The 17,636-nt window shown below is 39.0% G+C and overlaps 1 protein-coding gene across 8 annotated transcripts in view; it reads left to right on the top strand.

Annotated features, from left to right (window-relative positions):
- Positions 1 to 17,636, top strand: part of LAMA2 (laminin subunit alpha 2) — a 372,327-nt gene that overhangs the window by 310,774 nt on the left and 43,917 nt on the right. For all 8 annotated transcript variants that reach the window (XM_035109029.3, XM_088666122.1, XM_088666125.1 and 5 more), the window contains 5 exons: positions 3,143 to 3,259; positions 6,374 to 6,556; positions 11,867 to 12,021; positions 15,205 to 15,348; positions 16,177 to 16,310. In XM_035109029.3, coding sequence (XP_034964920.3) covers positions 3,143 to 3,259; positions 6,374 to 6,556; positions 11,867 to 12,021; positions 15,205 to 15,348; positions 16,177 to 16,310 — 733 coding nt within the window. The remainder of the gene's footprint in view (positions 1 to 3,142; positions 3,260 to 6,373; positions 6,557 to 11,866; positions 12,022 to 15,204; positions 15,349 to 16,176; positions 16,311 to 17,636) is intronic.

Here is a 17,636-nt window from a genome sequence, read left to right on the forward strand (position 1 = left end):
GCACCTCTTTTTCTAGAAAAATAGCACTAATAATAATAATAGGCATTCATCATTTATTATTACTATTACTACTAATACTAATACTATTATTATTACTATTACTATTATTTATACCCTGCCCCTCTGGCTGGGTTTCCCCAGCCACTCTGAGTGGCTTACAGTACATATAAAAACATAGTAAAACGTCAAACATTAAAAACTTTCCAATACTTCAGATCAGGGGTTCCCAACAAAATTTTCTCGAGGACCCCTCATCGAGCCGCTATTGTGACAAGGACCCCCATTAATTCCTAATCCTAAAATTAAAAAGTGAGAGCCAAATTAAGAGTCTTTTTATATTTTATATTTATACGTTTTTTTACAGTTACAACAGAGTACTCCATCAGTATACAGTTAGTTTTAATTTTCAGTTCTTAATGAGATAAGTTAAATCTGTCCTTTGAGTCCATTATTTCTGAAATATTAGGTTCCAAACTTGAAACTTTCACTCTGAAATCCGACCGCATGTTGAGCCGATTCCTATATTTGTTTTTCATGAAACACATGGAAGAAAATGCTTGCTTTGTTTACAAACACTACTGTTTTGCAAAGAGGCAGCGCGCGCCAGGGAGGAGGGGGGGAATGGAGAAGACAGGGTACCTGCGCAGTAGCGCACAAATGAAGCCGACGCACGCAAAGCATCTTGGGGAGGTGAGTGTTAGTAGAATGTGCACACTGCCTCTTTGCAAAACAGTAGTGTTTGTAAAGCGCCACCTAACGGCATACAGCAGAACTACTGCCTCTATCTAATTCTAGTTTTGCGCTAGACTCTGCTCATGCAGGAAGCGGCCAAAACAAAAAAATATGTTATCATACGAAATATATTTAATATATTTTTTATTCTAATAGCATCTTGCGGACCCCTCTGGCATAGCTCGCGGACCCCTGGGGGTCCCAATACCACCTGTTGGGAACCACTGCTTCAGATATTTGGGTCTTGAGCAATTTAGGGCTTTAAAGCACCAGCACCTTAAATTGGGCTTGCAAATGAAAGGAATATGGACAACTATGGCTGTACCTGATAAAAGTCTATCAGGTTATGCGCCCACTGAAGCTTCCAAATTGTCTTTCAGGACATGCTATATGTAACATGCTTCGATAATCATGGCAAAAGACATTTTATTTTACTTTCAGAAAATGTGCAGAGCAACACTGAAGAGTCATGTTTCCTCATTGATTCCACACACACCCATGCAGTAGATATTTCAGAAGTGAGCTACTAATTCGTCAATTGGCAAATCTATTGTGTCTCTAAGAGAGACCATTTATTGTCTTTCTAGGAGAGACCATTTTACAGGCCAATTAAGAACGCTTTGTGGCATCACAAAATGCAATATATCTCTTATTTAGATGTACCTAGTTACCTTGTTTATACAAATGTTTGAATTCTCTGTAGTTTGCCACCTATGGCAAGCAATCTATACATGATTTATAACTCATTTCCCAGTTTTTGCCATCAGTGCAACCCCTTTTTTCCATGGGAAAAATGCCATGTTGCTATACATTTCTTCCCTCCAATGCTACAGCACCATAACGTCCATTTTGATGGGAATAAATAATGAAAAATGTCTCTAAAATGATGCTTCAGCACTAATCAGCATTTTCCTTGCCAAACTACACTCCTGAGTTTGTGACATATGTATTTGCAAATATCCACCAATCTGAGTTGGAACATAGTTTTGACAGCTTTAAAAATCATTTTTATGGAAGATGCCCTAGAAAACACCACTGTCATGCAAAACAGCTTGCATAGACTATTGAATCATACACAAAGGATGATATTAATTTCATCAGTAGTATATTGAATATTCAATAATTGTCCTTATGGTTTGTAGCAGTTTTTCCATTTAAATGGATATTAGTACATTATTTTATCTACAAATTAGTTTTGACTTAAAATGTATCTCTCTCTCTCTCTCTTGTGTGTGTGTGTGTGTGTGAGAGAGAGAGAGAGAGAGAGGGAGGGAGAATGAGTGCTGCCTCCAGTATTGATCATATTATAGTTAACATGATATCATGGCCTTTCAATGGGTATTACATCTGCAGCAGCTGCATCAAGTCAATGTAATAGGAATTTGGTAAGTAAAACACTATCTTTGTGACTCTGACCTCATTGATTGTATTTACACACACACACACACACACACACACACAAACCACTGAAGAAATTAAAGATATTCTGAGGTCACCACAGCAGTTTCATCTATTGATGAGGGCAGAAGATGTTAGGGAAAGTCTCCTGTGTCTTCTATTCAATTTAACAATTATTGAACAGTTGTTCAGCAAGTTTCCTCTTTTTTAAATGCAGTCCTAGGAATGGTGTGCAATTTGAAATACAACCAAACGCACATGGTTCTCTATATTCTCTAATAATGATGAAAATTCTCTAAATACTACCGTAAGTATTGTATAGAACAGGTCTCCCCAAACTGCGGCCCTCCAGATGTTTTGGCCTACAACTCCCATGATCCCTAGCTAAGAGGACCAGTGGTCAGGGATGATGGGAATTGTAGTCCAAAACATCTGGAGGGCCGAAGTTTGGGGGTGCCTGCATTAGATACAGTGGAAATCCTTGATTTACATTTCAAAAGTTATGGGTTCTATTTCTTTTCTGCAAGAGTTTCACAGAAAACCTTTCTATGCTGCCAAGGTTAGGCAGACAATTTAAGAAAAGATCTGTGATTTTCATTTTTGTGTGGTAGCCATCAGATAGATATAAATATAGGTATCAGTATTTTTTTAAGTATATAAGTATTTTTCTTATAAGTTATACTTTCAAATCCCTGCTCAGCCATAGATTTTATTTATTTATGACATTTATATCCCACCTTTCCTCCAAGGAGCTCGGAGTGGTGTGCATTGTTCTCCTTCCCACTTTATCCTGACAACAACCCTGTGAGATAGGTTAGACCCAATATTTTGTTGGAAGCTGCCCAGAGTGGCTGGGGAAACCCAGCCAGATGGGCGGGGTATAAATTATTATTATTATTATTGTTATTGTTATTGACCTTTCAGCTTCCTGTTTTCCTGACAACATGGTATATGAAATAAACAGAGGCTTCAGAAAACTAACTGAAATCTTTGTTTTGTGCCCCCTTTGCAGAAAATGGGGATAATCTAAAAGGAATGCAGAATAGGTTGCAAGATGCAGAGGAAAAGAACTCGGATCTCCTGAAAGCTTTGAACGACACCTTGGGGAAACTGTCTGTGATTCCGAATGGTAAGTAGTAGGGCTGGCCACCATTTGGGGAGCACCCGAAATCCATTTCCCACATTGCTTGAATCCAGCCAATCAATTATCATGAAGTGAGTGGGATTATGTTGTGTGTCTCTGTGTTACCAAACAGCTTGAAATGAACTACAGTACAGTGGTGCCTCGCTAGACGAACTTAATTCGTTCCACGGATCTTTTCTTATAACGAAAAATTTGTCTAGCGAATCCCATAGGAATGCATTGAATTTTTTTGAATTTTTTTTGCCCATAGGAACGCATTAATTGAATTTCAATGCATTCCTATGGGAAACCACGATTCGCTAGACGAATTTTTCGTAAAACGAATTCGTCTAGCGAGGCAACCTCCGCTCGAAAAATCCTTTCGTTAAGCAGAAATTTCGTTAAGCAGGGCATTCGTTAAGCGAGGCACAACTGTATTGCAAATGTAGCAAAATTGCCATCAGTAGAGCTAGGCCAGGGGAAATACATCTCCGTGTTGGGAAACTGGGTACCGGTAATTCTTTTGTCTGCCTTGGGCTTTCCTTTCTGCATGCAATCAACACTTCATTAAGGAGGACAAAGGCCCAAGTACATTCACCCACCACTACCGTTGCCCTCTATTAGTTGGAAGGCAACAGCATGCAGCAGGGAGCCTGATCTACTCCTGCCACGCCAGTTAGATTGCCACTTGCTGGGAATCAGAAGTGGGGAGAATGCAGATGCACTCGTGTCCTGCTTGGCAGGCTTCTCGTAGTTATCTTGTTTCCCTCTGTGAGAACAAGATTCAGGATTTAGATGGGCCTTTGGCGTGATTCAGCAAGGCTTTCTCATGTCAGTGTGTGTTAGAACCCTGGAAAATCAGGAGTCTAAAATACATTGGAAGCCTACATGAACACAGTAGACTCCACACAACAGGCTGTAGCTTTATAACCGGGGGGGGAGGGGGGCCCTGGCACTTATGCACACTCCGTCCCTTTCTCCTCTTGGGGATGGGGTGATTTTTTGGTTTGTTATTATGTTTGCTTTTCTGCTTTTATACTGTAAAGTGCCCTGTGATCTTCGGATGACAAGCGGTATATAACTGTATTAAATAAAATAAATACATGTTGCTAATTATTTGGATAAAGGAGCACACAAAGAGGGTTTTTGTTTTGTTTTGTCTTCCCATGCTATGCTGTGGTGGCTTCATTGCCCAACTTCACAGCACAGCATCAGATGACAAGGATCATCGTCTAGACAATACAGGTGTGAACACTCTTCCCACCATCTCTACACAAGGGTGCTCCATTGCTCATCTCTCCCAGTTCACAGACAGGACTAGGCCCTAGTAAGTAGTGATGAAGTATTGACAGACTTGGCTGAAATATTTTTCTGATCTCTGTTTTTTGACTAGGGATGTGTGTATATTATACTTTTCGCTCTGTGCCCTCCTGCCTGTGGGTATCTTTGAGGATGCTGGTGTTCTGTCTGCCACAGAAGAATGAATACTTGGCATTCTTCTTTTTTTTTCCTTTGGCCTTGCAGGAGCTGTCACTTTCTTCTCATTCTTAGAAGGCCAGTTCTGGAAGTTAATTTTCTTCTTCTTCCAAGAAATGAAAAACAACATAGGCTGGATCTAGACAAATCAAAGAAGCGTTTCAGTTTAAAGTGTTGTGCTTTCGAACTGCTAGGTTGGCAGGAGCTGGGACCGAGCAACGGGAGCTCACATCGTCACATGGATTCGAACCGCTGACCTTCTGATCAGCAAGTCCTAGGCTCAGTGGTTTAACCCACACACATAAATCACTTTTTCTTTACCAATCTAGCTGAGTCCATACTGCTAGCCAATCCACCGTTTTCCTTTAGCTCATTTTCCCCAAGTACCACTCCTTCCTATTACCGTAGCAATACCGAGCACAATTCAAAGTGTTGGTGCTGACCTTTAAAGCCCTAAACGGCCTTGGTCCAGTATACCTGAAGGAGCGTCTCCTCCCCCATTGTTCTGCCCGGACACTGAGGTCCAGCGCTGAGGGCCTTCTGCCGGTTCCCTCGCTACGAGAAGCTAAGTTACAGGGAACCAGGCAGAGGGCCTTCTCGGTAGTGGCACCCACCCTGTGGAATGCCCTCCCACCAGAGGTCAAAGAGAACAACAATTACCAGACCTTTAGAAGGCATCTTAAGGCAGTCCTGTTTAGGGAAGCTTTTAATGTTTGATGGATTTCTGTATTTTGGTGTTTTGTTGGAAGCCGCCCAGAGTGGCTGGGGGAACCCGGCCAGATGGGCGGGGTATAAATAATAAATTATTATTATTATTATTATTATTATTATTATTATTATTATTGTACAGAGACTAGCAAACTGTCAAAGAGTAAACGCTCTCTCTAGTTAGGCAAAACTCAAAATTTCCAGAGAAATATCGCAAATCCACAAGTGAAGAGAACTGAAATTGACTGAGACTTTTTGCATTCAAAAGATATAAACAGAAGCAAACATCTGCTGCCAGTATTTATCCATATGGGGCAAACTGGCATGGCTTCATAGGTATATTGCCATACTTCCTACTGGAAAGAACAATTCTCTGTGGTACAGTATAACACTCGGCATGGTATCTTCAGTGTGCCAAAAAATACTGGATCACAGACTTTTCTGATTTAACAAAGTTGTGATCTAATTAAACTAGCTCACAAGCATCTGTGCTCTTTCCTTTGCCAGTGCAGGTGACAGGGTTTGGACGGGACTATGAAATCATGCTTATAATATGTAAGATTCGATTTCAGACATAATTCATATAGATACCATGGTAGTTCAATTAATAGGCATTTGCAGTCCTCTCATTTAACAAAACTGGTAACACGGGGCTCCATTCCACTGACAGTTTTTTCCTTCACAAGATATTTAGCTAGGACATTCCTAGCGATATCTGACGGCAACATTTACTGACAGGATATCACTGCACTTTGGTGAGAAATCTCCTTTACATTAGGTGAGAAAAGAACTATATTTTTAATGGTTTCCATATCTAACCCGTGATTTTGCCCTTCTTAACTACATCAAGGGGAATGGCCTTGCGTCAGTGATAGAGCACATCTTTTCATACAATGTGGACAAGTCTCTCATGCCCACCTACCTCCCATTTAACAGACACAGCAGCCAAGGTACAAGCCGTCAAAGACAAAGCCAAGCAAGCAAATGATACTGCGAATGACGTCCTGGCTAGAATCAGAGATCTCAATGAAAATCTCCTTGGCTTAAAAGACAACTACAGAAAACTGGCTGAGGATGCAGCCAAGACAAATGCTGTGGTGAAAGATCCCACCAAAAACAGTAAGAGCTTATTTTTCATACCCACTGTTGTTTGTTCATGTACTTCTGTAGCTATGAAAGGCTTCCTCCCCCTTAACTCTTAAAGCATATAAGTTCAAGTGCTATAAAAAAATTCCTTCAGTAGTACCTTAAAGACCAACTAAGTTTTTATTTTGGTATGAGCTTTCGTGTGAAGAAGTGTGCATGCACACGAAAGCTCATACCAAAATAAAAACTTAGTTGGTCTTTAAGGTGCTACTGAAGGATTTTTTTTATTTTGCTTCGACTCAGACCAACACGGCTACCTACCTGTAACAAGTTCAAGTGCTGTTATTACAGACGGCAACCACTTTCCGTGGGGGTTACGTTCTTGGCCTGCGCACATGTCGGTGGAGCGTGCATAAGCCTGCCCCTGTTCTGCCTTCTTCCAGGTCCAAAAGTACACACATCAATTGGACACACTCAGAATGGTGTCTGCCTTTACATGCTTACTAAATTATCAATGGAAAAACACAGATTAATTGATGGTGCTGTTTGTTTATTTTATTTTTATGAGACCTTCCCAACAATAGTCCATTTGTTTCTCCGTATCTAGTTGCTGTTTTTATTTTTCAAATAGCACAACCTTTCCCAATTTGGTGCCCTCCAGATGTTTTGGACATCAACTCTCATCAGCCTCAGCAAGAACAGTAATTCTGGCAGGGAGTAATGGAAGTTATAGGCCAAAACCTCTGGAAAGCAGTAGGTTAGGGAAGGTTTACATAGCACATAATTGGCAGTAGGCTTTCTGTAATCCATTCTCTTGGTTCTTAAAGCATCTCCATTAAGATCTGTGGTGCTCTGGGCACCACAGTTCAAGAAGGATACTGATAAGCTGGAACGTGTCCAGAAGAGGGCAACCAAAATGGTCAAAGGCCTGGAAACGATGCCTTATGAGGAACGGCTTAGGGAGCTGGGTATGTTTAGCCTGGAGAAGAGAAGGTTAAGGGGTGATATGATAACCATGTTCAAATATATAAAAGGATGTCATATAGAGGAGGGAGAAAGGTTGTTTTCTGCTGCTCCAGAGAAGCGGACACGGAGCAATGGATTCAAACTACAAGAAAGAAAATTCCACCTAAACATTAGGAAGAACTTCCTGACAGTAAGAGCTGTTCGGCAGTGGAATTTGCTGCCAAGGAGTGTGGTGGAGTCTCCTTCTTTGGAGGTCTTTAAGCAGAGGCTTGACAGCCATCTGTCAGGAATGCTTTGATGGTGTTTCCTGCTTGGCAGGGGGTTGGACTGGATGGCCCTTGTGGTCTCTTCCAACTCTATGATTCTATGATTCTATGATTCTAAGATTAAGAACTCTAGCGCCGCATTTAAAAAACAAAGAAGTCCTTGAAAGATCATTTCTAGTGCAGTAGAAATAATGACAAGCTTTCGTAGTATGAACATGTCAGCTTGGTCTATGAGCTAACCTTTAAAGGGGGGGAGCATGAGAGAAGAATTTAATAAAGCTGTCTTTTGGTTGTAGGAGATGTAATATAGCCTCTTGGGTAATATAGCTGTGTTAAGAGTATATTTTATGCTGATCCCTTAGTTATTATATTCACGGAGTAGCCCTGTGTTGCATGGTAGGAGAATTGAGCAAGAACATCTCCAGCACAGTTGAGTGACCTCTAGCATTGCAATGACACAGAAAATGAATAGTCATTTCCATTGAAGTTCCTTAAATATTCACAGTGGAAGAACTTAGGTGTGTTTAAATCACATACCTTCTGAAGTATTATGTACATGAACTCTGTCCTATATTCCTCCCGTAAAGTCTCAGTTCTGCATTTGAAAATGCAAAAAAATAATAATCCAGTCTTCATTTTTGAGTTGAATCTAGGAATAGACAGTTCAGTCTATCTCTAGTCCATGCCAATTTTGCATATGTGCATTCCGTTCCACGTTTCCATTAATATGCAATTTAGGGGGGAAATCCATATGAAAATTCACATTTAAGTTTGTATTTAAATATGTATCTAACTGTAGATAACTATGTATTTTACTTTATCTCAATGTATGCCTTTCTAAGTGTAGTTATATTAGAACAGGAATGCTCCTCAGATTCTCATAGCTGTCCTTCCTCCTCCTCACTTTTCCTACTCAGATTCATTCCTCTTTCCATTGCCACCTACAGTGAACATTAAATCTGTGCCACCTACACCACAGTAGACAAGAATTTGAAACCCCACAAACTTAAATCAAAACTATCATTACACACTCAGCTCGGTACAGACCTCCAGCTGCCATCTTAATTCCATTTGCTTGGGACTGAGCCCCACTGAATTCAGTAAGACTTGTTTCTGATTAGACATGGTTAGGATTGCCTTGTAAAGTAATGAAAAGGAAAAGGTGAGATTTGAACAGGAAAGGCAAGACAAGCAGGAAGAGGACAAAAGATGCACGTAATCAAAGGAAATGGGAGAAGAAGGGGGCGGGGCTTGTGAGACTGGAAATGCTTCATCTGCATTGAGCTATTATAACATGAAGTACACTTACATTTACTCTGTTGATTGTGCTCCAGTGGCAATATATCTACAGGACCTAATGTGGGCACCTGAAACTGGGGAAAAATCTCCACTTCCACCAAATCTGCAGTACACTGTGTGCTAAGCAATGAACTCCTCCAGTTTTCTGTTCAGTGATCCATTTTATTGTGTTGTTGTTTGTTGTTTCGAACTTACTGTCTTACAAGTTTTCTTTCTTTTTCTTTTTTAAAAAATCTTCAAAACTTGTCTGCAGAAATCAGTACGTATAAGGTTCTAATTTTATTATTCTTTCTAGCCTTTCCCCTTCAGCTCTGCTCATATGCTTCATTCATTTTCTCAAATACACTTGCATGGTACCTATGCAAGTTGCTGCGCTATAACGCCTTACTATTCACCCTAGTCAATGTTCCAACATTGACACTAACACTGCTATTCATACCAGGAAAGGGATGCACCTCACGACCAGTTCTGATGCTACGAGCCCACATTTAGCGTCTTAAAGCAATAAGAGAGAAATTGAGTAAAGAATGGCAGGAGGCAAAAGTTGTCATTTTATTGAAAGGTCATACGAAGTCAAGACTCCTGGAAGGTGCAGTTCTCCTTCAGATGCTCTGCATGTTCCAAAAAGTCAGATTCTGAAAACTTGTTACTTCTGTCATTTTTCACTTGCCTTTTTTCATCTATTGTATCTTGAAGATGAGAGTGCAAAAACATACTACAACCAGCTCTACAAAGAAGCTGACAGTGGACTTAGTGTTTGTTTCTTTCTTTATGGACCTGAAATGGAGGTCTGATAGTATAGAAATCGATGTCACAGGACTAGATATAGGGTAGAAACTAAATTCAGTTTACATTTAAAGCTGAATTTCTCAAATTCACACTTGCCAGTGTACAATATGAGAACCAAAACACAGGCATCCTTCAAAGTTCACATGAAAATTTTGTGGAGCACTTCTCCAATCATTGTTTACAAAATGTATGTACTGGGGGAAATGTGTATTAAAATGAATATTTAGTGAAAATAGCATATAAAGTACATGCTAGAGAAAAATTATTTTCAAAGCTGTACATTACTCAAAACTGCAGACAAAAATGTGTTCATTAGCAGAAATTCAGACTAAAATGGAATTTTCATGAAGAATTGAAGGGAAATAGCTTCAGAACCCTGGAGAACTGAACTTAAGATTGTAAGAATGAGAAACTGAGGGAACCAGAATTGACCGGTCCCACCACCCTAGCAAGGAATCAGAAATACGTTGACTGTAGGCTCTTGGGTCGCAATGAAAGCCACTGACTGTTCCATTTTGAAAGGATTAGACAAATTTATGTGGAATATGTCTGTCAGTGGCCATGACAAATGAATGAAACTTCATTCTGTACCTCTGAAAACCAGATACCTGAAGAGAAGCCACAGCAGATTGCTATTGTCATTATATCCTGTCTGCAGACTTCCAGAGACATCTTGGTCTCATCGAGCAAACCAGTGCTCATAAATTTCTTTCACATTGATGTGAAAGATGATATAGCCTCTCCACAGACAAATTAAGAAAATGCTTGTAATGGCACAACAAATGCAATTTAATTTTTTTCTGGCAATTGTATTATGTACCTAGCACCCGGTAATTGTTGTTATAAGTTTTATTATATGCAAGACACACACACACAATACAAAACAAAACAAACAAACAAAAAATCTCTTAACACATTAAACACACGAAGAGGGTTCAGCACATAGAAAAGACTATTGGTCTCACTCCCCATGCAGTATGGGCATCTAAGCAGGAAAGCCTATGCTTGCATATCTCTACGCTCCCATGTTAGCTGGAATCCTGTGTGACATGGGGTGGTCATGTGGTTTACACTTTATAATCTTCAGAGCTAGTGAAAAAAATAAGTGTGGGCTACCAACCTTTACCAGATTTAACAAATATGGAAAGTCCTGAGACATGGGTCTTCCTATTTGGAGTTAGACAATTATTTTCTTCTTCTAATTTATGACTATGTAACTAATGAGTGCTAATTTGTTTCCTAACTAATGAAAACTAATGAGCTACCATTTTAGTACAAAATGCTTCCATTAAAGCAAGACCAAAAGGCAAACTCTGGAACCCATACGGTGACCTCTAAGCTCTAGCTTTTCCATGCCACAGGATCTGAGTAAACCTCAAAAAATCACAAAAAACCCTGTAACTTCGGACCCAAAGCACTCTTCTGAATATTTCTCCTTTGCACCTATTTTGCCAATCAAGCTCTAAAATTATTGTTGCAATTATTTGGCATCTTTTAAATAAATGTTACCAGTGTATGTATTTTTCTGGGCTTTGCAAACACTTAAATCCCAAATGAATAAAGCATGATTTATTTATCCGAAAATTAGCATGCACACCTTCATTGTAGCTACTTTACATTGCTTCTGAATTGAGAAACTATGGGTTAATCATGGACTGCAAGTGACCATATGAAACCACACCAGGAGTCCAAGATTAATCCACAGTTTCCAGTTACACATAGAATGGAATAAGTTTGTTTAAAACAATCATGATACAAACCTTGGCTGGCAAATGAAGGGTGTGTGCATGGGCACAACATGCATTCCTGGATTAATCATCCACAGTTTATAACAAACAATCCCCATATAGCCCACCCCCAATAAAAATAAAGATTTTTTTAAACAATTTTTTTAAAAAATCTACAGTTTATATAAAATAGGATTGTTATATTCAAACTGGCCCAGGGTGTTCTCAAGTTTTACTCATGGTGTTTGCAACCAATTTCTAACACTGTTTCTGGTTGTGTGTGTTTTTACATGAAGTTGCTGATGCAGAAGACACTGTTAAAAACCTGGAAGAGGAAGCAGATCGACTGATGGATAAACTCAAACCAATCAAACAACTTCAAGATAACCTAGGGAAAAACATCTCTCAGATTAAAGAACTGATAAATCAAGCCAGGAAGCAAGCCAATTCCGTAAGCCTTTCTAATAGCTTATTCTATTTCTTTAACTATCTTATTTCATTCATACAGAGATCTCAGAAGGAATAAGGAGGGCTGAAAATAACGGTGCTGGTAACAAAGCTCACAAAAACTGGGTGGACTCATGTTGTGCTTTAGCTTGCTTGAGAACTGGAAATCTAAGGGTTAACATCAGCAATGTAGGAGCCATTTTCTAGTGATATTGATAAAACAGGAATGAAGGAACCACACATAATGTTTGTGTAACCCACTAGCATCCCTCTAGCTGCAGGAGGATTGGGGTGGTTTGAGTCTGAATTGACAGCAGACCTCCTAGCTGGTTGCACTTGCCCAACCCTATATTGTAGTAATAACAGAGGTTTCCTCATGGCCAAGTAGGGGAGGCAATTACCATGCCATAACCAGTAAATGTTCGCTTGGTCTTGGAGGGAGTCTGCAACTTTTAGGGTGAAATTCAACATTGCATTAAGGCGATTGTTCCATCAGTGCAAGCTCCCCTTTCCACATGCTGTTCTGGGATGTTCTGGATGCTCCAGAGACGACTTGAGGGCATTTGTGTGGAGGAGAGGGTCAAGTCCCCTTGTACTAGCAGAACTCAGCACTGGTTCCTGTTAGCTGCTCTGTTGAATCAAGCCCTTAAGTTTTACAATATCTGTATTGATAGTCCATAATGGGATCTTACAACACAACAACCAGAAACTCAAGCAACTGTCTTCTCATGGCTCATTTTCACGTGATTTAATGTGGTATCTACCTGGTCTGTCATTAAACTGAAACTCATTGTTCCGCTTCCTTTGGAGCATCACTCTGACACAGTCACTGTGATTAAGCCACCATGATGTCACATTGGTAAAAAAGTAGTGCTGTAATTACAGATGGGCCTTGAGACCAAACATTCCCCATTGGATGCATGGACCTTCTTCCAGTAATGGAGTGGTCTAGGCCTCTGTGTGCTTGTTGTGGCTCCCAGCAGAGGTGCTGGGATGACGGTCAACATCCCGAGAGTATCTGTTGATGCGTATCAAGCATATTATAACTTTTGAATCCACACTTGATAGGTGCATTGAGCATGAACAGCGAGCAAGGTTGGAAATGATGTGTCAGTTTATATTTAATGACAAATACTAATCAATAATATCGTGTATTATAATAATGCTGAATGATGAATATATTGCTCAAGTGTTTACATTAATCATCCTAACAAAACAAAACAAAAAAGGCCCCATTACTGCATGATGTAGAAAATTTCTTATCAGCAGGCATTGCTGCTATATATGGAACCTGACAGCATCTTTGCAGAACCACCAAGAATATTAAATTGGGTTGCTTTCCCTTTTTCCTGATTTTCTTCACCTTGTGTCCTCGGGTTAAGAGCATCATTTTCTAGCCTCATTACTGAGTCCCGAATCTGTCTTCCCAGTGTAATTACATTTTAAACTCTGGGATCAGCTGGTAACGCTAAACTTATTTGCCATATGACCCACAAGAATCTGTAAAGAAAATCCTTAGAGATGAATGTTTGGCCAGCTCCTGTTTAATTCAAGTCAAAACATCATGCTGCCTGCAGGAGAAATACAAAAATAAATGTATGTAGTAGAATGCTGATAAAACAGCACCTTCTGTATATAAATGATTCTTCATGCAAATAGAGGCAAGGCAACAGATTATTTCTTCCACCTCTTGAAATAATTTTCATGCCTAGGTTTTAAAGCTATTTTCATAACGTTTATCATTTCTCTGAGGAGGCATTTCAACTATTCCTCACTGTGTGGTTGGAAAGCCCAAAATGATGTGGTGGTTCAGCAATTCACTGTCAGTGGCATTTCAGTCATGCCAAAAGTTTTAAAACACATCATCTAGTGAATTTTGAATACAACTACATGTGACACCTACAACATCTTTTAAAATCTCAATACTATCTAGAATATATAACAAAAAATAAGGCTCAGTTATGATTCATTTAGGTATGTGAGGCTGTGGCAAATCCATATAACACTGCCCAGAATGAAAGAATGTAAAAAACAAATACAGAAATATAATATATTACATTTTTACCTAAATGGTCCCACATTGGACATCTCCTTGCTTTCATAGTTCTTTTTTTGTACCTAATATAGCATCCTGTGGCTAGTTCACAAATGCTACAAAAGGAGGCTTGTTTATACACTCTCATCATGTAGCCCTCCAGATGTTGCAGCTCCCATCATGCCTGACCATTAGCTATGCTGGTTTTGGCTGATGGGATTTGGAGTCCCAACAACATCTGAGCCAGGTTCTGCATCCCTCATGTGCACAGTTACACAGCCACATATTCACATTAGAGTTGAGAAGAGGACACAGGAAAAATGGCAGCTGTTTTCATGATACCATAATCAGATTATTTTTTTAAAAAAATTGAAACGGGTAAGGAAAGCACACTTGCCTAATTTTCCACAAATATGGATATGATACTAATTTGTGCCATCGCCAAAATGTATTTCTATTTCATAAATCTGAAAAACAAAATAGAATTGTTTACATTCTTATTTGTTTTGGTAACAAGATTCCATAAGCTCAGTAAAGCAAATGGTCCAGGACTTTATTGAGTCTTTTATTATAGTCACATAAATGCCATGGCAATAATATTGTAAGCACCAAGTGAACTCTTAATGGATATTAGATAATTGGTTTTTAGAGCTGCAAGAGATCCTCTGAGATGGAACTAGCAACAACTGACAGTAGAACTAAAATACATGAAAGTCTTCCATAATGCAAACAGGAGAGGAGAATGTATTCAAAATAAGGCAGCATATAGACCACACATCCCCACATAGGCTGTGTTCATTGTTACCCTTGTGGGTTCATTAGCAACCATTTCTGAATATATTCAACAGCTATGTTGTCATAGCTGACCCTTGTTCACAGTCACATATCCTAGTTAATTCTTACTGCAAAATAATTGCCAGTACATGACCTGTAATCCAAACCCAGTTTTTAGGAAGTAGATTGCAATTTATTCCATCAGTTTAAACTTCAAGGGAGCATATGATTGAAAAGTGACAAAAATGAGTCCGCTGCATGTATTTGTGGATACCTAACTGTTTCACGGGCGGTAATGAGCTGTATAACCTGAGATCTCGCTCCTGATTTCCCCCCCCCCCAAAAAAAAACCTTTTCTTTCTTCTGTTTCCATTGAAGATTAAAGTATCTGTGGCTTCTGGAGGCAACTGCATTCGTACATACAAACCAGAGATAAAGAAAGGAAGCTACAACACTGTCATTCTCAATGTAAAGACAACAGTGGCCGACAATCTGCTTTTTTACCTTGGAAGTAACAGATTTGTAAGTCTGCATTTGTTTTCTTTTGGGGAAATTTTTGTTCGGTCTGTACACCTGTAGCAAATGTCAATGAAAAGGCACAGTGGAAGGGCAGGGAAACTAAGGTTAACTAAATAATTGTAATTCGCCATAAGGCAAACAAAGATCAAAAGGACTGTCTTTGAAACATGTGAAACAGATTTATAAATTACACAGCTGGTTGATGTACATTGGGATTGTGGCAGAAAAAGCTCACTGTGTTGGGCTCAGTCACTGATTATTGCTTACGGGGAGTGGGAGGGGCCAAGGCAGTGAGGTCACTGTGATGCAAATTCACCTGCAGGAGGATCAGATGGTCTCTGCTGGTTCATTTGCACTGCACCAACCTCCACACCAGTAGTATTTACTGCTATATTAGTATATTACTATTATATTATAATAGTATTTACTATTGATGTAGAACATGCTTAGTCCTGAGTTATGTCTGCACTGATAGGTTGTGGCTATTATTTTCACTATATGTTCAAATAAGCCAATATTTGAAATCAGCCCATGAAGCGGGAAAATACATGTTTATGCTATAATTAGAGTAATACACAAAAATGATGTGTAAATCATGATAAGGAGTAACTCTCCAAAAGGGAAATTAAGGATTTTGAAAGATTATTCTACCCCAAGTGATGGTGGCTCATTGTCCTCCAGTCCACTCATATCTTTCTTATTTTCATTATTTTACTAATTCTCTCACTTGCCTTGCCTTTTTGTTACTGTCTCTGCTCTCAAGTAGCTTTGCTATTACAGTATTTCTCCAATTATGTTGATTATTTAAAAAATGAAATGTCTTTTTTGTAGACTGACTTTTTGGCCATAGAAATGCGTAAAGGCAAAGTGGATTTCCTGTGGGATGTGGGATCCGGTGTTGGACGGGTTGAATATCCAGATCTGACAATTGACGATGGATTTTGGTACCGAATTGAAGCATCAAGGCAAGTACTTGGTTTTTCCATACAAGCCTCACCATCACCACTCCCCTTTGTATTATGATATAAAATGAAGATGCCACTCCTTCAATTTCATTTGCTCCTGAGATTAAATCTTTCCTGGTTAGAAGCGGGAAGTTTTCAGCAGTGGTACTACCACCTGTGGTACTACTACCGCCACTTCTTCCCCAATGGCTTCAGCCATAGTTTATCACTTCCTGTGGGTTAAAAAATACTAATCTATTCAGGTAGGGTTTTTTTTCTGAATTGATGAAATATGACCTACATGGCCAATAACTTTCTGTTGATATATGAATCAACATTGTCTTGGCTTTTATAATGTATAGATACTGTAGTCTTGTATTCTTTGTCAGGAGCATCGTGATTATAAAGCGTAATGCAAACACAACTAAGATCTTAAGAATGCACTAGTTTTTATGCCGTTTAATCATGACCACATCCAATGTCAGGCCTTTGAACCTTACCCTCCCCCAAATCTTTCTGGCCCCTCCCCCCTCAAAAAATGTGCCAGCAGTGGGCATGAACATGATGGGACATACTTAATATATCACAGAAGATTATATAATGCAGTCATTGCAGCATATATAGTATATAATTCTGACCTTATTTTCTTTGAATATCACACCATGATAGATTATTTCTGAAACAGAAGTGTGGAACCCAAGTTTTATGGAGGCATTTTTATTATTCTTAGAAGTTATATCAGACAGGAATTCTAAACAGTACTAGTTAGATGTCTATACCAATTAACTAGCCACCTCTATGAAATATACTAATGCTTATTCATGATTCGTTAAGTATGTTATACGACATCGTAATTATATGTTTAGTAATACATTTCATTTTACAGTCTAATTATACAGTAGGCACCATTAGAATAGTTTAACGCTTTTGCCAGTAATTTGCATGACAGTGCAATTTATGTTATTTTCTAGATAATATTCACCAGGGAATGCCATGCATATCTTGTTCCGATTATCAGCATGTTGAGGCAAAATGAATTGGAATTTAAAGGCCTGGCACTTGCAGGGAAAGAAAAACTTTGATAAATATTTCTGCTCCATAAATGGAAGGATATAATTGATGCATGAAATAATCAATCTCTGTGGAATAAGTTAATGCATTAAATGATTGTTGTGTTTCATTTTCTTTAAAATCAATGGAAGGTTTTCAGTTTTTAATAAAAGTTTTTAATTGAGAGCTTAATCTTTCATTTGTTCCGTTTGAATAAACCTGAGATATATCTTTATTCTGGTTACTTCCTTTTAAAACAGCAAATATTTGTTTGGGGTTTTACAGACACAATATTTC

Source organism: Zootoca vivipara, chromosome 3, assembly GCF_965207765.1.
Source record: "Zootoca vivipara chromosome 3, rZooViv2.hap1.1, whole genome shotgun sequence".
NCBI lineage: Eukaryota > Metazoa > Chordata > Lepidosauria > Squamata > Lacertidae > Zootoca > Zootoca vivipara.